Consider the following 24521-nt stretch of genomic DNA (forward strand, 5'->3'; position numbering starts at 1 on the left):
AACGCTAGATCCCTCAGCTAAGAATCGGAGAGTTGGTCATGACTGACAGGGAAGCATTTACCTTTAAATACAGTTAGTCCTCAATTCACAACCATTTGTTTAGTGACCATTCGAAATTACAACCGTATTGAGAGAAGTGACTTACAACCAGTCCTCGCACTTACGTCCATTGCAGCACACACACACCATCGTCACATGATCCAAATCCAGGTGTTTGGTTGCAGCTTCCTGGGGTTACTTCCTGTTACTGCCATTTGCAACCTTCCCAGCTGGCTTCCGACAAGCAAAATCAATGACAGAAGCCAATTTGTTTCATGATTACATGACCCACTTAACAACTGAAGTGATTCACTTAATAACCATGGCAAAAAAGATCATGAAAATGGGTACAACGTACTAACCACCTAGCTTAACAACAAAAATTCTGATCTCAAGTGTCATAAATTAAGGACTATGGTCATAAAAATTGACCAGAGATGATATTCTGTTGACTCGGATCAATTTACCTGAACCGGTAGCGGAAATCGTAGGTGGGGTCGCCCACACGCCCTGCTCTATTTCGTCCTATTCAGAGATGTTTTTTGAGCAAAGCGCATGCACAGAAGGCCGGGCGCATGCATGAATGGGGCGCTTGAACACACATTTGCTAACCAGAAGGGAAGGTAAGTGAAAACCACCTCTGAAAATGACCTGGTTAGATTGGCTGGAAGGAGTTCACAGGCCACAAATTTGAGGCATCTGCTTGAAGTCGCCGACATATATAAAAGTGCAGAGCATTTCTGCCTAAGGGCTTGAGATCTGGCATCTTAAAATCTTGTCTCAGGTGCCAATGTACTTGGTGACCTCGGTCAAGCCCCCATTTCTCCAATGCAGAGATTGGGGTCTCCATGAAGCAATAGCAATAGCAATAGCAGTAGACTTATATACCGCTTCATAGGCCTTTCAGGCCTCTCTAAGCGGTTTACAGAGAGTCAGCATATTGCCCCCAACAATCTGGGTCCTCATTTTACCCACCTCGGAAGGATGGAAGGCTGAGTCAACCCTGAGCCGGTGAGATTTGAACCGCTGACCTGCTGATCTAGCAGTAGCCTGCAGTGCTGCATTTAACCACTGCGCCACCTTGGCTCTTAGGCCATCAGAAAAATCAAGATGGCAGCGATAATCACGTCATCAAAGCACCACCTTTTTTACATAAGTGTAAGAAGAGTGATTGGGTTTGTTTTTTTACCCCCAACATTATCAGCTGGCAGGAAACATTCATTGATTTTGGTAGTCATAGGCAGCTAGAGAACCACTAAAAATTGTGCCTCCCCTTCTTCTGATCCCTGCTCAGTCCTAAGAACAAAACCATCAATGGTTGCTATCCTTAAGGATTTAATGCAGGGCAAGTTAAAGAAAGTGATTGATTGATTGATTGATTTCCCCAATTTGTAAGCCATTCAGAGGTGCTTCAAGAACAGAATCTTGTAAAATAAATAAAAATAAAGAAAGTTCATTTCTCCTCCCACCAAAAGTAAACTGCTAAATCACTTTCCCTAAAAAGGGGCAGGCTTGAGCACATAAGAATATGCTTGAAATGACATTTTTGGCACAGTGGCAGAGGTGCCCAGGCGTATGACGTGTCCCTCAGCCTATTTATGAACATGGGTCTACCACTTTTCTGAAAGGGTGCTAAACCCCTGTCTGAAAATAGTCTGAATGAAAGACAAAAGACCTGGTTACGAGATGGGGGATGGGGCGGTGAAATGGAAGGGAATTATTGATGAACTTTATTTTCTACTAGGGCTGCAAGGGAGTGGGTACTTGATTAAGAATGATTAATGATTAAGAAATCCACTTCCGATTTTGTCGCTGGCCTTAGCCAGAACTAGCTTAGTGCAGGAGTAGATAACTATGGCCCCTTTATTCCTTATGGACTTCAACTCCCAGAACTCCTGAGCCAGCCATCTTGGCTCAGGAATTCTGGGAGTTGAGGTCCACAGGGCATAAAGGGGCCACAGTTGCCCATCCCTGGGCTATAGTGAATGATGATGGAGAAAAAGCAATTATGATTGTCCTGTGCATAATAACAACAGTCCCCACCATTGGTCAGATTACAGCAAATGGACCCACTCTCCCCATCAACTAAAGTAAAAAGGAAGAAAAAGAAAGGAAAATAAAATGCAACGTATAACCATGCAAACCAAGCCAAAGCTGTGCAAAATCTGTAACGTACCTAACGAGGATGGAACCACAAAAACACAACTAGGAGGAGCCAGTTTTATTTCCTAGTTTAAATCAACTTTTTATGCATTACAAAATTATCTCTCTAGTAAGAGCACACTAAACCTGTTTTCAAAAAAAGATCTAGTGCTCTTTCTGGTGCGTTTATAAGGGGCCAGCATGAGATCTGACAATGTTTTGGAAAAGTGTCTCGGTGGAAGCCAGGTTTCTAGGTTCTTTGACACTCAAACCCTGGTTATGAAAGGCAGGTTTCCATAACCAACAAGACCCTCATTAACCTAAAATGGCCAATAGGAGCTGAGCGGGTCTCTTCCTCTGACCGATTTAGCAATCATCTTCTCAATGAAGCGTTCTAAATAGCAAAAGCAATAGCAGTTAGACTTATATACCGCTCCATAGGGCTTTCAGCCCTCTCTAAGCGGTTTACAGAGTCAGCATATCGCCCCCACAGTCTGGGTCCTCATTTCACCCACCTCGGAAGGATGGAAGGCTGAGTCAACCTTGAGCCGGTGAGATTAGAACCGCCGAACTGCAGATAACAGTCAGCTGAAGTGGCCTGCAGTATTGCACCCTAACCACTGCGCCACCTCGGCTCTTTAAATTGTTCCCATAGCAAAAATTAGGTTGGAAGAAGAGTGAAAACACCAAATGGAACATCTAAAGTTGTCTTGAAACACTCTGAGATATTGGTTGGGATTGAGATGTAGACCAGGGGTGTCAAAGTCCTGTCACCATGGCGACGTCAAGTGACCTTATCAGGACTTCCCTCCCCTTCGCTAAACTGGCCATGGGCATGGCCAGAGTGTGACACCCATGTGACGCCCATGGACTGCGAGTTTGACAGCCCTGTTGTAGACAGTGTCATGAGGTCATGGCAGACTAAAATGGTGCCCAATGAATTAATGGTACCTTGTTCTAAGTGCTGACAGATTTAAGGTCTTTTCTACTTTGGAGGCTTTCATTGTCTCCTTCCCAAATGCCCCTATATTTCCTTCAGGTAAAGTCCAAAAACCAGCTACTTCAAATAGTAGTGTTTCCCACATTTTGCTAAATTACTGCATTCAAATTATGGAAACTGGTTTGAGGTGTATTTTTTCACGTCCCTGTACGGATCAGTAACACGTCCCTGATCAACAAATCAGGCTTAAACTTTTCCAGAATGCAGACGTGTTTCAACATCTGTTGATTTCACAGACATGCAGTTTATTTCCCATTCTGCCTAAAGAGTGTGATAATGTTGTCAAAACGATGCCATGCAAGAAGCAATAAATAGTGCCACACAATCTCCACCCCTCTCATGTACAAACAGACAGTTTGTGTTGTGATGCATGATCCTCAATTCAACATTATCCCTCCTCCCAGGACACCTTTGTTGAAAACGTTCTGATTCTGATTTATTAACTTTAATCAGTATTCTCCCACCCACCCAGGAATCAGGGATCCTAAGGGTAGAGATGGGTTTAATTGGTGCTTCAAAATTTATTTGTTTTTAATCCCCCATTTTCTTATTAAGGGATTGGTAAAATGCTCTTTGCTCTAACCCAGGTTGCTAATTCAAAATAAATCAAGTATTCTTGACATGGACTATTTTCCAGAGGAATTTTACAGGATTAGCCAGGATTTGTGGGTATTGTGATGTCCAATTGGCCTCGAGACAGAGTTAATTTGAAGCCACGCCTCTGCCACGCCTTGCTTCTGGTTCCCAGTTTCAACTCTGTCTGGCGGAAGAAAGACAGGTTGCTTTTGGTTCCTGATTCTTCCAAAAACAATCCAGTGCCATCCTGCAAATTCCTTCTCCCTGCCTTCTTCCCCTTGCCTCCATCTGATACCTGGAAGCCTCCCTTTGGTGTGGCTCGCTCCCGGCCGCCAGTAAGGGATTTAAAAGTTGCTTCTTGGGGCTTTAGAGGCAGGATGCCATTACGGCGGCCATTTTGGGGCCTCAATTCCTGCAGGCCGCATGGGTTGGGACAGAGGCTACTATGAAGCCTCGTTTTCATCCCTGCCTTCCTGGGTGGCTATCCTTTCTACAGCGGTGGCAGCAGCAAGGCCCTGCAGGCCCAGATCGATGCTAGGAGGCCTGGAGTCGTGCGGCTTGCAAAAGGGGCAGGAAAGGTCTACCAGAGGCTGATTTTGTTGAGTGATTGGGGGAACCTGTTTTTGGTCGCTGCTGTTTCTGGTGGGCTGAGCCTGGTGGAGCCCTGACCTGATGCCATGGCAGATGCAGAGGAGAGGCCGGATTCCCCCCCCCCATTGTCCCCTGAGGAGGGGACCTCTAGTGGGGCCCAAGTGAGGCCCACAGCCTCTGTGAGACTGCGAAGAACTGCAGCAGCTGGAAAATCCTCCAAGGCCTTGCAGAAGGACGAGGAAAGGAGGCACAGGGCCCTGGAAAAGCAGGTGTCCAGGGCTGAACAGAGGGGTAGGCCTAGTTCTCCCTTGAGGTCTAGATCACCCATTAGATCCAGGTGTAGGTCTCCTCATAGGGGGGATTCCCCAGTGTATCTCAGGGACATTTCACCTCCCCCCACCACACACTCTCCATGGTGGAACAGGGCCCCTATCTGAGGGATCCTTTTCAATGCAGGAGGGCCAGGGGGGATAGTCCCATCAGGCCCTCATTGGCTCCACAGTCTGAAGGCTGTGCACAGGAGGAGGAGGAGGATTCCTTCGTTAGAGACATGGAGCAGCTTCCAGCCAGCATTCAAAGGTTCATCTCCTCTGCAATTTCACATGGAATTTTTGCTGGGTTACAGAAGGGGTCTGTGCGACCCACAATGGTGGCAAAAGTCCCCGGGGGGAGGGGGATGCCACTGCTCAGGTGAGGCCAAGGCTTTCCCCCTTGGAGATGCGCCGGCCTGTTTCTCCTACTCTGGCTAGCGAGGGCTCCATGGCGGGGGATCAGGTTCAGAGAGAGGTAGATATGTCTGATGATGAGGATCCCTCAAAACCTGAGGCACCAGCATTCTCTGGTCTGTTTCCTCCGGACTTGTTCAAGTCACTGTTGCGCAAGGCCAGTGGGAAAAGCCAGGAACATTTCCCAACCCCAGCAGCAGTGATAGGAGGTTCTTTAACATGGAACCTAGTTTCTCTGAGGCATTGCAGGTGCCCACAGTGGACCCTCCAGTGGTGGCATTGGCATCCACGTCAACGGTGGTGTCCAGTGATGTGGCTGATTACTTGAAGGCCAAGGACAAGAAGGCGGAGCTGACCCTTCATAAAACATTCCAATCTTCTGCATGGGCCATCAAGGCAGCTGTCTCTGCGTCGTTCTTCAGCCACACGGCTATCCTTTGGCTACAACCGATGCAGGAAAGGATTCCGCCTGAGGAGGTGCGTACTCATCAAGATCTCAACAAGCTGGTTGCTGTTGCTCAATTCTCTGCGGACTCCACTCTGCATGCCATGAAGTATGCCTCACAGGCAATGGCGGCCTCAGTGACCTCCCGACGTCTCCTGTGGCTGAGGGGGTGGCAAGCGGAGAACAAAGTGGCACCTGGCATCATCGCCTTATTCTGGGGGATCCCTTTTCGGTACCCTATTGGACCCAATCCTCATTGAGGACAAGAATAAAAAAAAAGTCATGCCTACTCCCGCAAAGAAGTCAGAGCAAAAATCTGCGCTTTACTTTCGGAAGCAGTCCTATCATCAGTCAGATCAGGAGGCGCAGCACAACAGGTATTTTCCGAGATCAGATAGGCAGTCGGATACACCAGGGATAGGCCTAGGTTCCAAACCCAGGGGAAGAGGCCCTTTCGAGGGGGAGGTGGCCGTCCATACCACCGGGGCAGAAAGGTCAATAGCGACCTCACCCATAGGCAGCAGACTGCTTCTGTTCGCCAACGCCTGGGCTGAGATTACCAGTGACACCTGGGTTCTGAATATCATCAGATGTGGCCTGCGCCTAGAGTTTCTCTCCATTCCGCCGAACTATTTTCAGACGTTTTCGGTTGCCAAGAGTAAAGATAAATGCTCTCTCATGAGGCAGGGGATCCGACACTTCCTAGAGATTAGGGCGGTGGAACCGGTTCCACCAGACCAAGTGAGGTCAGGTTTCTATTCCAACCGCTTTGTCGTTCCGAAGAGTTCGGGGGGGATGAAGGGCGATTCTGGATCTTACCTACTAAATTTTCACTTAGGCTATAGAAGATTCAAGATGGCATCACTTAAATCCATCTTGGCAGGGGTCAGGCGCAATGACTTCATGGCTTCCATCAACCTGACGGAGGCTTACCTCCATATCCCCATCTTCCCTGGCCATCGTAAGTATCTTAGGTTCTCCTTTTTAGGTAGCCACTACCAGTATAGGGCCCTACCGTTTGGCTTGGCGTCGGCACCTCGGACCTTCACTAAGGTCCTAGCCGCAGTGGCGGCTTACCTCCATGAGCGCTCTGTTAGGGTCCAATGCTATCTCGATGACATCTTAGTCCAAGCAGCATCGTTTGAGCGGGCGAGGGAGCATCTTTCATTGGTGGTATCCACACTACAGCAGTTAGGTTTTTCGGTTAACCTAGATAAGAGTTCCCTTGTTCCCGCCACCAGGATTCCTCACCTGGGGACCATCATAGACTTTAAGCTGGGGAAGGTGTTCCTGTCCCACGACCGTAAAGTTAGTTTGTTAGCCTTAGTTAGACAAGTTAGAAGTCAACGTTTTGTTCCTGTAGTAGTGCTCTCCAGCTTGTTGGGGAAATTCATTTCTTACATAGATGTGGTGGTGCCTTGGGTTCATCTAAATGCAAGGCCGCTCCAGTGGTGTCTCTTGCCGCATCAGAGGTCAAACTCCAGCAATTCCGAGGAAAAGGTTCCAGTGACACCACAGGTGCAGTTGTCGTTGAGGGCTGCGAGTTCAGGGAGCTGGAGTGCCTCATCCTGACAACGGCCGCCAGCTTGTATGGGTGGGGAGTTCTCTTGGAGTCCTGGTTGGCACAGGGGTGTTGCACGTGGTTGGACCTCCAACACAATATAAATTGGCTGGAACTGCGAGCGATTCACCTGGCATTGTGGCACTTCAAGGACCATGTTCGGGATCAAGATGTCTTGGTGCTAACCAACAATGTCGCGGTGAAGGCCCACGTCAACCGACAGGGTGGCACACACTCCAGGGCTCTTCAAACCGAGGCGATGGCACTCGGCGCCTGGGCGGAGAGGCATCTTTGATCGCTCAGAGCAGAGCACATCACAGGAGTGAACAACCATCAAGCCAACTGGCTCAGTCGGGCCACAGTCAACCACGGGGAGTGGAGCCTTTCTTCGAAACTGTTTCAGGCCATCTGCTCCAGGTTCGTCCATCCAGAGGTGGACCTGTTTGCCACACCGCAGAATGCTCAGGGGCTTGGTTCTTCTCTTGGTTCCTGGCTTGGTGAACGGAGGGAGTCAATGCGCTTCGGATTCCGTGGCCAGAGAGCCGGCTCTACGCCTTCCCTTCCCCTTCTCCCTGGGGTAGTTCGGAAAGTGATATCAGAGAAGGCAGAGCTCATCTTAGTGGCGCCCTACTAGCCGCGCCGGGCATGGTTTGCGGACCTAATGTGCCTGTCAGTATCACATCCATGGAGCATCCCAGGGAGGGATGTGGACCTCAGACAGGGGAGCCTGGTGCATCCCGAGCCACAGTGGCTGTAGCTAGCCGTATGGAGATTGAGCAGGAGCGCCTAAGGGCCGCCCAGCTTTCACAGAGGGTGATCTCCACTTCACGCAAGGGTTCCACCCCTAGGATTTACGATTCCACCTGGTGGGTCTTTGCAGAGTGATGCCGGGTCTCGGGAGCGAATCCTCGCGAGGCTTCGGTACCGCACGTCTTGGAGTTCCTCCAAGATGGATTGGATAGGGGGCTCTCACATGGCACCCTCAAGAGACAGGTGGCGGCCCTCTCCATGATTATTCGGGGAGAGGGGCTCCTTCCACTTTCCCAGGTCCCGTTAATTAAGAGATTTTTGAAGGGTGCGGGGAATCTCCGTCCCCTGGTTGTCCACAGGTTTCCAACATGGAGCCTCACTACGGTTCTCCAAACAATGACAGGAGCACCATTAGAACCTCTGAGGACGGTTGACCTGAAGTTCGTAACCCTTAAGGTAGTGTTCCTTGTGGCGGTCACCTCAGCCCATCGCATCTCTGAACTGGAGGTGTTGTCCTCCAGGTTGGATCTGTGTACATTCCACAATAATAGGGTCATCCTGCAACTGGATCTGATCTTTATTCCCAAGACTAATTCCATTTTCCACAGATCACAAGAGGTGGTATTACCGGATTTTTGTCCAGACCTGTCTCATGATAGGGAGCGTCTTTGGCACCGGTTGGATGTCAAGCGTGCCTTGCGCATTTACCTGAGGCGCATGGAGGACCTCAGGAAGTCTGAGGCGCTGTTTGTTTCCTTTTATCCGTCTTCCTTGGGAAAGAGGGTGTCCTCCTCGGCTATAGGGAGGTGGATCAAACAGGCCATCACATTGGCCTATGAGGTTCAGCACCTTCCAGTGCCCCAGGGCATCACAGCACACTCCACCAGGAGTGTGGCTACCTCGGCAGCCTGGGCCACACAGGCACCTATAGTGGAGATTTGCAGGGTGGCTACATGAATGTCCCCATCTTCCTTTATCAGGCACTACAGGTTAGACGTGTTTGCATCGGCTGATGCGGCATTTGGTTGTAGGATGTTACAACAGGTGGTAGCACATGAGAAGCCCAGGACCAATAGTGCCCCCCCCCCCGAGGGACTTTAACTTGGGTATGTCCCAATCCTGGCCAATCCTGCAAAATTCCTCCAGAAAATGACAGTTGGTCTTACCTGAACTGTTGTTTTAGGAGGTTTTGCAGGATTAACCAGGTTCCCGCCCTAGCGTTGGTCCGGGGTTGGGGGAGTTCAGGGGGTAGGGTGTGTTCCCTTATGACTTGTTTTCAGGTGTTTTGCAGTGATCTTGACTCGTTGAAACTGGGAACCAGAAGCAAGGAGCAAGAGGCGTGGCTTCAAATTAACTCTGTCTCGAAGCCAATTGGACATCACAATACCCTATCTTGACTAATCCTGCAAAACCTCCTAAAACAACAGTTCAGGTAAGACCAACTATCATACCACTTCTTGCTGGCTGCGCCCACATCTATTTGCTGTCTCCCGAGTCCCAGCTGATCGGCTGGGTCTTTTTCTGTTGCCCTGCACAGGAGAACAGAGCTGGAAAGCAGGTTAGTGGGGTGGAGAGGGAATGTGGATTTTACAATATCCTTCCCCCAGAAGTGGGGTGGAAATTGAGATTTTACAGTATCCTTGTCCTGGAGTGGGATGTGAAAGGAATGAAGATTTGAGAGTATCCTTCCCCCAGGAGTGGGGAGGGAATGGGGATTTTGCAGTATCCTTCCCCTGCCAAGCCACACCCACCAAGGCACACTCACCACACACGCCACACCCACAAAACCACTAGTATTTTTTTTTATTCCACCATTGCACAATGAGTTATTGATAGTGTCATGGATTGCAACTGGCATAAGAGTGCAAAAGCACACTTTTTCAGCTAAAGTCCTGAGATTGAGATTAAAGTAGCTTTGTGGGAATTTGGCAAACAAGGAAAGATCTCCATGGCAGCAGTTAGGAGTAAGTGGGGCTACCGTATCTGTTCTGCACTAATCCAGATAGCCACTAGATCATGGTAATGAGTTTAGAGTCCACTGTGTCTCGCTGCTGCCATCAAATAATTTTACCACTTTTTGCTACAGATGTTATAACCCTCCAATCTAAGAGTGTGTGTGTGTGTGTGTGTGTGTGTGTGTGTGTGTGTGAGTGTGTGTGTGTGTGTGTGTGTGTGTGTGAGAGAGAGAGAGAGAGAGAGAGAGAGAGAGAGAGAGAGAGAAATATGAATATATTCATTCCTGCCCCCTCTGCTGGATAAAATAAGGAACTACTTCACTCTTATACTTTAACCTGGAAAAAAAATATTTTGTGCTCCCAGCAGTCAGCGCCGGTCAGAAAATGGTGCAATCCTGGCATGCAGAGAGTAGAAAGAATTATGCAGCTCATTATTAGTGCTGTCCCAAGCAGAAATTCTAGCAAGGACAAATGGGATAGTCAACGGAAATGTCATTTTATCAGCAGCAAACTCTTATGCAGTTCCACACAGAAGGGAGAAAACCCAACTATGACACTGTGCAGGACACACTTTAAACAGGAAGTGAAGGCACACAGAATGTTTGTATCCGGATGAGGGAGAAGAAATCTTAAACAGGTGAAAAGGAGTGAGTGGAATTTATTGGAAAAGAGATGTTACTGGCTGCTATCAAATCTGCCCTTCCCGGTTTTATATTTATTCTTTTTTTTATACTCAGCTATACCCAGAATCCTCTATCGGCACAAGCAATGACTAATGGAATGGAGATCAGATAGGAAAGGTTGACTGAGGGCCTCATGTGACGTGATTCCTGTAGCCTGAGATCAATTTTCCTCAGCTCAGTGCCTGTTTGATCAGCAGACCTTCTGCTATGATGCCTCTGGGGAGGTGGGAACAGACAAGCAGATCGCTTGATTTCCAATTTCTTGGCAGCAATACCAAAATGATTGGCTACTGTCTTCTTTTGGGATATTGTTTAGTTTCTCAGTCTACCCTAAACCTGTAATATTCCCTATTGGTTCTCCCACGTAACAACCATCATAGACAAGATAAGTCACTTACTAACATCTGCTGAGTCCAAACAGACAATACTACCAGTAGAAGAGAATATTTGTAGCTCATGATTGAACTGTGGGGTCCTTGATGCTCTCTGAGCTTGGTGGTTTTCTTGCAGGCATTTTATTACCCAACTAGGTAACATCTAGTTAAGGGACACAGTGGCTCAGAAGCTGAGATTGTCGATCAGAAAGGTTGGTGGTTCAAATCCCTAGCGCCATGTAACGGAGTGAGCTTCCATTACTTGTCCAAGCTTCTGCCAATCTAGCAGTTCAAAAGCATGTAAAAAATACAAGTAGAAAAATAGGAACCATCTTTGGTGGGAAGATAACAGTGTTCTGTGTGCCTTCGGCATTTAGTCATGCCAGCCGCATCACCACGGAGATGTCTTCAGACAGCGCTGGCTCTTTGGCTTTGAAACGGAGATGAGCACCGCCCCCTAGAGTCAGGAACGACTAGCATATACATGTGTGGGGAACCTTTACCTTTAGTTAACATCATCAGTGCTAGCAGAGAGGCTATTAGTGTCATAGTGAGGAGTCACAATTCCAATGGGGTGAGGCTGGGGTAGACTAGAAAATAAGGACAATAGGGAAAGAATAGAAGTTTTCTTCCTTGTATATAGAATTATTATGCACAGGGAATTCTTGCAAGAAGGAACATTCAGAATCATGTATTTTACTTTCAGAGATGGTGCACTTTGCCCCCAATATTAATGCCTATAGTCTGACTTGGTTTGAATGCTGCAGAACATGGAACAGGAAATGTCAGTTTATAAGATGACCCTAACTATTTTATATTGCAGGCAACAAATACCAAACTATCAATGCACAGAGCAGAGCTATACAGATAGTTCTTGACTTACGAGTACAATTGAACCCAAAATTTATGTTGCTGGGTGATTAATTTGTTAATTGAATTTTGTCGCATTTTATGACTCTTCTTGCCACATGTCTTAAGTGAATCACTGCAGTTCTTAAATTAGTTACACTGGATTCCCCATGATCCCAGGAGATTCCAACCTGTCATAAATATGAACCAGTTGTCGAGCATCCGAGTGTAAATTACATGATCCTGGAGATGCTGCAATGGTCATAGTCATAATTCACTTCTTTCAGTGTCATTGTAACTTCGAAAGAAAGAGCCATGGTGGTGCAATGGTTAGAGTGCAGTACTGCAGGGTATTGCTGCTGACTGCCAGCTGCCTGCAATTTGGCAGTTCGAATCTCACCAGGCTCAAGGTTGACTCAGCTTTCCATCCTTCCGAGGTGAGGACAATGAGGACCCAGATTCTTGGGGGTAAATATGCTGACTCTGTAAACCACTTAGAGAGGGCTGTAAAGGTATTGTAAAGTGGTATATAAGTCTAAGTGCTACTGCTATTTGAATGGTCCCTAAACAAATTGTTGTAAGTCAAGGACTACTTGTACTGGAAAATCTCCATCTCCTCCTCCTCTTCCTCCTCCTATTACTCAAAACTTCGTACAGCATTAAAAAGTAACATTACTCCTCTTCCATACCATAATATATAAAATAAGGTGATGGGCTGCTGAGATAGGAACAAAATCTAATGTATATTCTGTCCGCATCTCAGCAGCCTAACACCTCGATTTACTCTGTGTGTTAGTTTTCTTGAACCAGGTGGCTTAGGGAAGTTATCCAATATTTTCATCAGGGCATAAATTGAGAAAGTTGTTATAACCAGCCCCCTAAAATTCGTAGCAAAGTCACATTCAGCACGTTGACTACACAGCAGGACACATCCATGTCATTTCTCTTGGCAATCGTGTAGATAGAAGTTAATGATTCATCATGTTCCTCTCAGACTACTCGGAAGCCTGGGGAATTTGGGGTGCTCTCTCGTCTACCTTGATTAACTCGGCCTTCCCTCAAAGCTTCTTCAAACAGACAGTCCAGGTATCTTGATGAAGAAAGTCGTTGAATGCAGAGCTTGAGAGAATCTTGCATTATTAATTCAAGCACAAACTTGGATAGATAGAATTTGCCCTGCAGGGGTCAGAAAAACTTCACTTTCCGAAATGTCTTCTATGTGCAGGTTGCAAGTCACCCTATTTGATTATAAAGGAACTAATGAAACATCCAGCCGCCAGCAGAGAACAGTCAGCAACAGCTGGAAATTGTAACTTATGTCACTTTATTGGAAATAAAAGATAACAGGTAATGATTCCCCTTGCACATATGTGCTAGTCGTTCCCAATTCTAGGTGGCGGTGCTTATCTCCTTTTCGAAGCTGAAGAGCCAGCACTGTCCGAAGACGTCTCCATGGTCATGTAGCTGGCATGATTAAACACCAAAGGAACACTGTTACCTTCCTACCAAAAGTAGTCCCTATTTTTCTACTTGCATTTTTACATGCTTTCGAACTGCTAGGTTGGCAGAAGCTGGGACAAGTAATAGAAGCTCACTCCATTATAGGGTGCTAGGGATTTGAACCACTGAACTGCTGATCTTTCTGATCAACAAGGTCAGCATCTTAGTCACAGAGCCACCGTGTCCCCTTATTGGAAATAGTAAACCACAAATACAAAGCTTGAAGGGAATAATAGAAATACAGTATTTATGCCAATTTTGTGTCTTAGGAAACTTTGGGTTTTTTTTGGGGGGGGGGGGGGAAGCATGTTTCAGGCAGAGTAATGAAGTCAAATTGAATATGGCAGTGAATTGTCAGACTGAATGGAGTGGGATCCACTTATAATTATATTTAAACAAGGGAGTGTATATAAAAATAGTTCCAGAATTAGTACAAAGGCAGATAATCAGATGTTTATGTTGTTTTACAAAATGACACATTTACATGTCCTTTTTCGGGTGGAGGGGGTGCCTTTGAGTGAGTGTTGATTCTTGGCAACTGCCTGAACTAATTTCTGCAGTTTTCTTGGCAAGTTATTTCAGCAGTGGTTTGTCATTTCATCCTACTTGGGGCTGAGTGAGAGTGACTGGATCAAAGTTACCCTGGTGGCTTCAGGTTTAAGGAGGGGACTAGAACTCGTGGCCTCTTGCTTCTTCACCTGGTGCCTTAACAAGTACCCCAAATTGGCTCTCTTCTATGTCATTACAAAGTTATATTAGTCCTGGCTTTCCCTGGTTTATGCTTTGCTAATGAAAATAGCCAAGTCTTTAATAAGGCTTAAAACATGTGCGTGCACACACAAACATATACACACATATGTATGTACAGTATGTATGTATGTATGTATGTATGTATGTATGTATGTGTGTATGTGTGTATGTATTTCTGTTCCACCTTTATTAGTTTAACAACTAGAGGTGGCATTCAGCCGGTTCGGACTGGTTTGGGCAAAGTGGTTGTTAAAATTCTGTCCAATTCTGTGAACTGGCTAATCCCACCACTGGCTGGCCCTGCCCCTGTCCCTGCCCATTGTTTTGGCTGGTTTTGTACCAATTTTCGAGCCATTTGGATTTTCAGTAGTAGTAAATAAATAGAGAGGGAAATGGTAGCTTGTAGAGGCCTTTGAGGCAAGTGACCGGGAGGTGGGGCTGGGTGTGATGAGTGATGTCAAGTTGCCCTGCCCATCCAGTTACATGACCACCTGGCCACGCTTACCCAACCAGTCATTAGGGCAGAGAACTAGTTGTTAAATTACTTTACCACTGTTTACAACAATCCAAGCAAACATATCCAATAAACCTTCCTCTTATTTTTTCAGCCTATGCAGTTTATTTTTACAGCAACAACCCTATGAGGTGGGTTGGGTTGAGGGTGACTGGCCCAAGGTCACTCAGCTGGCCTTCAGGGCCAAGGCAGGAACTCACAGTGTTCCGTTTCTAGCCTGGTGTCTTAACCACTGGACCACACTGTCTGTCTCTCTGTCTGTCTGTCTGTCTGTCTGTCTCTCTCTCTCTCTCTCTCCCTCCCTCTCTCTCTCTCTCTGTGTGTGTGTACATATCTATCTAGCTATCTAGCTAGAACAAATAACTAGCTAACTATCTTTAACTATCAATCATCCTGCTATCCATCCATCTATATTGAGGGTTACATTCCTTTTTGTGGTGCAAAAACTATGTTTTTACTCATGTGAGCTATTTTGGACATAATTTTAAAGATTAAATGAAACAATAAACCCATTACAGCATGCTGTCTCCAGACTTAACAAACTGAATGGATGGGAATCTATAAGTCAGTGCAATGTTTCTGTGGTGTAGATGACATAACATGCAAAAGATTGCTGTTTTCTATTGTAACATATATACATGGACGGTGTTCACTAGGCAATGCATGTTGTGCTCAAAATTGCAGTAAGGACAGTGATTCAAGTTACAATAGACTTTGGCTCACTCGAGAGTGAGAGATATATATTTAATACTATGACCTTGTTCCATAAGAAGATGGTTATGTCTACCTTCATTTATTATTTAAACTCTAGGTTTGGACTTCAAATCTTTATAATATCCTTCTGAGTTCTGCTATCAAGGTTTCTAGCCTTTTTCATCATCACACCCTTCTTTTTGCAGTCATCAGTGTCACTTCTGAAACAACTGAGATATGTTGCACAGTTTTTCCAGAATAAGCATTTTTACTAACCCTGAGGTGAAAGTGAGTTGATTTGGGTTAAGTTTAAAAACATTTTGGCTCGGTTACCTCACTGTGACAGAATCTGACAGGGAGTTCTTATGATTCATTTGGGGTTTTCCTTTCCTTGCAGAGAAAACAGATTCAAAATGCAAGGGAATAAAAAGCATTCTGGTTGACCCTGACAAAATTCTGCCAATCTTTTAAATGTGGGCAGGTTAGTTTTAGAAAGAAGTGTCAGATTTAAATAAGGAGGCTGCTAAACCTATTCACAGTGATGGGTCAATAAAGTCCAGATTGAATCAGAATATAGAATATAGAATAATAGAGTTGGACGGTGCCTTGGAGTTCTTCTAATCCAATCCCCTGCTCAAGCAGGAGACCCTGTACAAGTAATGGTTAACCTTTTTGGCACTGAGGAAATTTCTTCTTAGTTCTAGGTTGCTTCTCTCCTTGATTAGCTTCCATCCATTGCTGCTCATTATTTACTAATGAAGGAAAAGATTGCTAAATATGCTCTTAAGCCGTCTCATTTGTGGGATCCCTCTGGTCTAAGCCTTAATGTGAAAAAACGCTGAGCACAAGTCTAAGGATGGACTCAAATTTAACTTTTTCCCCCCTTTCTTTTTTCTCTTACTCCCTTTCTCCTGGCAGAGACCATTCGCACAGCCACCCCCTTTCCCATGGTCAGCCTCTTCCTGGTCTTCACAGCCTTTGTCATTAGCAATATTGGACATATCCGCCCACAGAGAACCATCCTGGCTTTCGTTTCAGGCATCTTCTTCATCCTTTCTGGTAAGGATTCAGAAGCTGGGGCTATTCTATTAAGGGAGATGCAGCTGCAGGCTCTGAGCTTATTTTAATAGCAGGGACAGTTCTGGGTTGAAGATCGAGAGTGGGAATTTACAATGTGAAGAGGGGAAGATCTAGCATGGTGTTTCCGAGGTTGAGGTTATAAAAAGTGTGAACTTCAACTTCCAGAATTCTCCAGATAGCATGGAGAATTGTGGGAATTGAAGTCTACACATCTTAAAGAATCATAGGACTGGAAAGGACCTTGGAGATCTTCTAGTCATGGCCAAGGTAGGAGAACTTATACCACCCTGGACAAAGGGTTGTCTAATGTTTTCCTGAAAACCTCCAGTGATGGAGCACCCACAATGTCCAAAAACAGCCTATTCTATTGACCAATTGTTGTCACTCAGGAAATTTTTCCTTAGTTCCAGATTCTCCTTCTGAAGAGTTTCCAGCCATCTTAAAGTTCTGAAGATCGAGAAACACTGATCTATTGCAGGGGACTCCAAACTAGGCAACCAAGACTTGTGAACCAAATCCCAGAATTCCTCAAGGAGCCCATCACAAATCTTAAAGGTTTTCAAGTTTAGAGACCCCTGATCAAGTGGAACTGTGCCTTTGGTTTAGAATGGGTGCCCGCAAGGAGGCCTCAACACCACCACAAAGCAAAACAAACACAGTTTGTGATCAATAAGTGCTGTCAGATCCAAGATGGATCTGACAAACAGGGAGGTCAATCACTTATGTTCTAAATAAAAAAACGAGGAGGTAAAAACAGAGACTTTAGTTTCTGCCCTGGGGTCACATAAGCTACCCCAAATGTTTTGTTTTGAACAAAATATTAGCATATATATAGTGCATGTGTATTTATAGCATATGCATGTGCATATATGGGTATGAGTATATAGCAGTGATGGCTAACCTTTTTGTTGTTGTGTGCCGAAAGCACGTGTGCACCCATAATGCAAGGTTTGCGCAACCACCCCATGTGCCCTGCTTATGCATATGCACGTGATGGCCTTGTGACCCCTGCTGCTGCATGCATGACTCTCCTGTGCTCCCTCACCCTCCACACACATGTGTATGTGAGCCCTGCCCCCCATGTGCATGACTTCCCCACCCCCTGCGCAAGCATGCGCGTCTCCCTCATGTGTCCCACCCCCACACATGCAAGTCAGAGACCTAAAAACCAGCTGGCTGGTGGGAGATGGGCACGCATGCACGGTGGAGCTGAGCTGGGGTGACGGCTCACGTGCCTGCAGAGAGGGCTCTGCATGCTACCTATGGCATACGTGCCATAGGTTCACCATCATGGATATATACTATATATTTTCTTCTGAGAGCAGGCATCAGAATCTCATTTTTAATGTGCGCCAGTACGTTCACAGAAAAATGTGACAATAAATGTTATCTTATTTTCTTAATGGAAGAGGATTAGGAAATCCTTTCCACTTATTTCACTTTATGTATGCTTCCCATGCGCCCTTAAAATCAGCTCCAAGTTCCCCATAGGAGTAGGGAGTATATGGTCTGTAAGACAGGGTGGAAAATCTGTGAAAATCATGCCCTGTGTCATGTTAACTGAGGACTCTAGGAGTTCAAAGGATTCTGCAGATATTGCTCATTTAACAATTGTCCTGTTTAGTGACTGTTTAAAGTTATGACAGTGGTGGAAAAATAACATGATTGCGATGGTCACAGCATCCCTGTGATCCAGTGGTGGGTTTCAAAAATTTTTAGAAATTTTTTAGAAATTTTCTGTAGGTGTGGCCTGTTTTGTGGGAGTGGTTTGCCAGCCATGTGACTGGGTGGGAGTGGCTTGGTAGCCATGTGACTGGGTAGGAGTGGCTTGGCAGCCATGTCACTAGGTGAAACCCATTTAACAACACTCTTGCTTAGCAACCAAAATGTTGGCTCAGAAACTCTGGCATTTGAAGTGTGCAAGTCTTAAAGCTGTCAGGTTACAAGACCCTTGCACCCCTAACCCTTTAGAAAAAAAAACCAGGGGTATTCAAACTTGACAGCTTTAAGACTTGTGGACTTCAACTCCCAGAATTCCTCCTCTCGCTCTTCATCTTGATGATGTGTGGACGGGCGGGGGAAGGGAGCTGGAACCTGTTCTAAACAGCACTGTAGATTTGTGGAACGTCTTCTATAGAAGAGGTTAGAACTGGCAGGAACTCTCCCCTGCTATAATCACGTGATTGCCATTTGTGGAGTTCACACCTGATTTCTGACAGGGGAGGTCAATGGCGAACCTGGCAGCAAAACAACAAGTTATGGTCATGTGATGTTTCAGTTAACAACCATGGTGGAAGTGATGTAAGCTCATTGTGGTCACAAGATGTCTTGCTGAACAAAACAATATTCTTTAGCGATGGAATTGCAGAGTCCACTGGGGATCGTTCAGCGAGAACTACCACTATTTGTTGATTTTAGGACTAAGCTCTTAGCCTCTAGTGCATGTTGGATGTTTGATAGGAGGAAATTTGCCATTTTTTCCCTGTTATCACACAATAGCTCAATGGTCATCCTATTTCAAGCTCTGTTGCTTTTCTTGATATAAATCAGAATTGCAGCACTGTTGTGGTTGGAGAAGATGATGGTTCATGGGCTTAGACATCTTGTCAGAACTTGCCCCACTGAGTTGGTGGAGATGGTAGATGAAGAGGTTGTTTAATCACCAAGTATCCTGTCTTGAAGAGCTGATAAGCTTGGATAAGCCTGTACTTCTGACAGTTGATCAGAAGAGTGTCCAAGCTATCTCTTGCTTGCTTACTCTCTGCTGCTTCACAATCCAGCCAGTCCTTCTAGCTGTCAGCTCCTGGTTCAGGCTGATGTTGAATATAAATGTAGTGCTTGTCTAGAAGAGCACTAAAGCTGTATTCAAAATCATTCTGAACAATTGACAGGCACAAGGGTGGTGTGGGGATGTTCAATTCTTCTCTGCCATCTAGAGACCAATAGTTGTTCATGTTGAACTAAGTCTCTGGAGAGCATCCTATAGAGGGGAGAGACCAGGGGTGAAATGCAGGGGAGGAAGGTGGGCTACTGATTTACTTCACGCGTGCATGCGTGCCAAATGCATGCTTTATGCACATGCACACTGCAGCACCATCATGTAGCTCCAACAATCAGCTGTGTGACAATCAGCTAATTGTCGCACAGCTGATTGTTGGAATGTAAAAAAAAAATGCTACCGGTTCGAGCGAAACAGTAGCATTTTTTTACAACTGGTTCTGGCAAACCAATCCAAACCAGTAGCATTTCACCCCTAGGAGAGATCCCTATGAAAAAACAGGATTTCCCCACCACTCCAAGCAGAATTTCCTGGATGACAGTGCCTAGAGTCCAAAATGTTGGAATTAATCCAGCACCAATTGGCCAATTCTGGTGGGAATCAGTTTAGCCCTTCTTATTTCCTCCACTCCCTGGTCATATTGATTCCTAACACAAACTATTTGACAGGAATTGCAATCATCAGGAGGAAGAAAGGGAGAGAGAAAAGAAAATGGCTACCATTTTCTTTTAGGATATCTAGAACTGAAGAAAAAAGAACTACAATCAACCTGCCTTCCTTAGAAGACCTATATATTGCGCGGGTCAGAAGGAGGGTTGAGATGATATCTACAGACCTCTCACATCCTGGACATTAGCTGTTTCAACTTCTCTCCTCAAGTGCCGAAAAGGGAGCATTTCGTGCGTGCTTGTCTGGGCTGCAACAAGAAAGAGGAGCTGCCCAGGGGGCATGTGAGCACTGGAAAATGAACATCCAGTCTCCAGGGTGCATATTCGTGCTCGCCAGCAAGTCTTTTTTTTTTTTTTTGAAATTTTTATTTTATTTTAATTGAACAAAAGCACAAAAAAAGAATCATCCTTCATTACATCTTGTAGAAAGCGGGTCGGTTGGTTATAAACTTTCGTGCATTTCTTCCACAGTCATTACTTATAGTTAATATTAATTATACACTTTAAATCAAGAATCTTTGTATATCTTACTATCAATGTACCACAATTCTCATTTGACTACAGTTATTTTAACATGCTTTTACCTCAAATCATTCATACTTAAAGACACAACCACATAATGGCATTCATTAGCTATTTCAAAAAATCCTCCAATAACATTACACCTTTATAACATCTTTTAAGTAAAAGTCAATTAATAAAGTTTCTAACCCCCCCCCCAACTCACTGTTTAGAATTTATATCCAAGTTACTTTTGCCAATACAATAGCATGTATATATTGTTAAACAATGTCCATTAACATTTCCTTGTTGTTATTATAATTGGCTAAAAATCATTTACTATTTATGTCCCATCTCCTCTTGTCAACTCCCCCCCCAAAAAAACCTTACACCTTTATAACAAGATCTAAATAAAAATTTGTTAATAAAATATTCCCAAGTCATAATTTGCAATTTATATCCAATTTTTTTTATTAGATTGCCAATACATGTATATATCATTAAGCTGTATCCATTATCATTTCATTATTGTTATTATAGTTAATTAATTGTTAGCGAATAAACATTTGATAACAATCTAAAACAATCTAAGAGTTACAAAATTCCTACTTATTAATCACCAAAATCAACTAATTTTTTATTATCAACTTTCATTGTCAATCTGTATCTTTCCAGTAACAAAACAGTCTTATCTCTGTTGCCAATTGTGGTGTCAGTCTTCTTTTTTATCTCCTTTATAAGGTTTTTATATAGACTTCTCTCCGCACTTTGTTGCTTGAAGGATCTCTCAGGTAATCTCGTTGCCCACCAGCTGCTACTAAAATTAACTTATCTTTGTTTGTCAATCTTGCTTCTGATAAAATTTCTCTTCTTAAGTCCATCATCATTACTATTTTTTTCTTCTGTGTCCTAGAATCTGGGGTAGAGCTCCAATTCGTCAAATTCCCTTTTCCATATTCCTTTCTTTCCACTTTCACCCACATTTGCTCCATTAATAAATTCATCTATTGTCTTATCTTTATCTTCTATATCTTCATTCTCCCCTTTAATTTTGGGGGCTCCAACCCCATCATTTTTTGCTGTGAGGAAGACTAGTCTTTCCAACTTCTTCTCAATTCTCCCATATCCTTCCAATAGATTTTGAATTCCGGCCAAGATATTTTTGAATTTTAAGGTTTCCTCATCTGAATATTAATCCATGTTTCCAAAACAGAAAGAAAAAAACTAATAGCCACTGCCACACTAGCCTTCCAGGCCTCTTTTATTTTTTATTTTAGATTGACTTGAACATGTTCTTTTATAATCTTCAAAGGAGAAGGCTTCTGCTTCCCCCCCCCCCTTTCTTTCCCCTGCCAAAATAGTTCTCAAAGGCACCTGTGAAAACAATTCCTGCCCCTGGCGCTTTATCAGTTTCTGTAAACAAGTTGCAAACCCTTCAGCTACAAAGTCAGTGAAGTCAAAGAAGGAAAGAAAATAGATATGTTGTTTCAAAAAACCCAGCCTCTGACCTCTGAGTGGCAGTGTGCTACTTTTCACTTTCTAATATTTATCTTTGGCTTATAGGAAACAAAGTTCTTTAGATTTCTGTTAGTGAAATTTAATAACAAGTAATAGGAAGAATTGTTAAAATAAGAAGGAAGCTTTTAATCCAGAAGTCAAAAAATAAAGCAACAAAAAGCAGGAGGAAAAAAAATCAATCTGTTCATTTTTAGAGGAGAAATGAGAAACGTTGCGAGCACTTCAATCCACAAAGAATAGTTACAAAGAAAAAAAAAAGCTTTCCACAGCAATCCAATTAGGGTTAATTTCACCACTCAGTTCTTTTGCTTAAGGATCTAATTTGGCTTTAAAGAAAAATTTCTTTTCGCAAAATAGAAAAAAATGCCTCACCAGATGGACTCACTTTCTCTTTTCCCTTCCTTCCTCCCTTTCATCAGCCTTGGGGCTGCCTGTTTACCGCCGGCTTGAAGCGCTTCCCTTGGGTCGATCAGGGACTTTGAGATGTCCGAGACCAGCAAAGCTTCATCTTCCTGATCACCATATCTACAGGACAGTTTAGGTCTCAATGGACCATCCAGCGGCAAAAGTGTCAACAGCGGTCTCGGAGTATTGAGACTGCACATTGTGACATCGTGATATGGCTCCTTCTTGGCCAGCAAGTCTTCTTATTATTGCTGCGCATGTGCCAATCAGCTGGCCGGCACGCATTCTCATGCTGGAAAATGGAAAACCAGTTCTTCCGGTTGCAGCACTTCAGCTGCATGCACAAAGGCCAGCTGATTGATGTCTGTGTATGCACGCCAGAAACCTGAAAGAGGAACGGCGATGCCATGCATGCCAGGTGACATGTGTTTCGCATGCCATTTTGGGCATGCATGCCATAGATTCGCCATCATGGCTATAGGATGTTGCATGCCAAAACAACTAGAGACAGAAACAGTTTTTTCCCTCGTACCATCACTCTACTGAGTATTATTATTATTCTCATCTTCCGTTACAGCACGGAAACTGCTTTGGTCGCGCTGATCGATGATCTCTGGCGAGCCAGGGATAGGGGTCACCCCTCTATCCTTGTGCTCCTTGACCTCTCAGCGGCCTTCGATACCATCGACCATGGTATCCTTCTGCAACGGTTGCGAGAGGTGGGGGTGGGAGGCACCGTTCTTTGGTGGTTCTCCTCCTACCTCTTGGGCAGGTCGCAGTCGGTGTTGGTCGGAGGACAGAGGTCGACCCCAGGGCCCCTCAACTATGGGGTGCCGCAGGGTTCGGTCCTGTCCCCCCTCCTATTTAACATCTACATGAAACCACTGGGTGAGATCATATGCCGGCACGGGATTAAGTACCACCAATACGCGGACGATATGCAGCTGTATCTGTCCACCCCGTGCCAACTCAGCGAAGCAGTAGAAGTGATGTGCCAGTGCCTGGAGGCTGTTAGGGTCTGGATGGGAGCAAACAAGTTGGCACTCAATCCAGACAAGACCGAGTGGCTTCTGATGTTCCCTCCCAAGGATTGGCCAACTATTCCATCTCTCAGGCTGGGAGGTGAAATTATACGCCCCTCAGAGAGGGTCCGCAATTTGGGAGTCCTCCTGAATCCCCAGCTGACTTTAGAACGCCATTTGTCGGCTGTGACCAGGGGGACCTTTGCCCAGGTTCGCCTGGTGCACCAATTGCGACCCTACCTGGACCGGGAGGCCCTTCAGACAGTCACTCACGCCCTTGTGACCTCAAGACTGGACTTCTGTAACGCGCTCTACATGGGGCTGCCCTTGAAGAGTGTTCGAAGACTTCAGTTAGTCCAGAATGCAGCCGCGCGAGCGATTGTGGGTGCACCTAGGTACACCCACGTCACACCTATCCTCCGCGAGCTGCACTGGCTACCCATTAGTCTCCCAATCCGCTTCAAGGTGCTGGTTGCTACCTATAAAGCCCTACATGGCATCGGACCTGGGTACCTGAGAGACCGCCTCCTGCCAATTACCTCCCTCAGACCGATAAGATCTCACAGGTTAGGTCTCCTCCAGATTCCATCGGCCAGCCAATGTCGGCTGGCGACTCCCCGGGGGAGAGCCTTCTCTGTTGCAGCTCCAGCCCTCTGGAATGACCTCCCCGTGGAGAGCCGGACCCTTACTACCCTCCTGGCCTTCCGCAAAGCCACCAAGTCCTGGCTGCTCCAGCAGGCCGGGGGGCTTGTGAAACATCCAGCCCCACGGAAATTGTGAATGTTGCGTCTTTTTTAAAGTGTTGTCTTTGTCTATTTATCCCCTTTCCCTTGTCTGTTGTGAGCCGCCTGGAGTCCTCCGGGAATGGGCGGCATACAAGACAAATAAAATGAAATGAAATGAAATGAAATTCTCTACCAACCTTTCTTTTTGGTTTATTATGTGGTTAATCTTTGGTGAGATTCACAGCCTTTGTGGCTGGTTGGTAGTTCGACAGCTCGAGTCTTAACCAAGGACCTAGGAACTGTTAAGGTAATGTTGGAGGATATAAGCTGTTCCAAGTAGGGTGTTTTTTTGTAGAATCAGAATGCTCAAGTCTAATAAATTTAAAATTTCCGAATAGCGAGGTAGCCCTTTGGGTATTTCTCCAAGGGCTCCAATTACAATCGGGACAACACGATTTCTTTTTCCATAGTCGCTCAACTTCAATTTGCAAGTCCCGTTACTTTGTGATTTTTTTCTTGCTGTTTATCTTCAATTCGTGCATCTCCAGGTATTGCAATGTCAGTGAACCATACTTTTTTTCTTTTCAACTATTGTTATATCAGGTGTGTTATGGGCCAAGTGCCCGTCAGTCTGGATTCTGAAGTCCCACAAGATATTGACTTTCTCATTTAAAAT

At 45.2% G+C, this 24521-nt stretch overlaps 1 protein-coding gene across 1 annotated transcript in view; it reads left to right on the forward strand.

The window, feature by feature from the left end:
- The window catches only part of CACNG7 (calcium voltage-gated channel auxiliary subunit gamma 7), a 59855-nt gene that overhangs the window by 19412 nt on the left and 15922 nt on the right, over positions 1 to 24521 (forward strand). The window contains exon 4 of the mRNA XM_032237317.1: positions 16066 to 16206. Coding sequence (XP_032093208.1) covers positions 16066 to 16206 — 141 coding nt within the window. The remainder of the gene's footprint in view (positions 1 to 16065; positions 16207 to 24521) is intronic.

Source organism: Thamnophis elegans, chromosome Z (assembly GCF_009769535.1).
Source record: "Thamnophis elegans isolate rThaEle1 chromosome Z, rThaEle1.pri, whole genome shotgun sequence".
Taxonomy (NCBI): domain Eukaryota; kingdom Metazoa; phylum Chordata; class Lepidosauria; order Squamata; family Colubridae; genus Thamnophis; species Thamnophis elegans.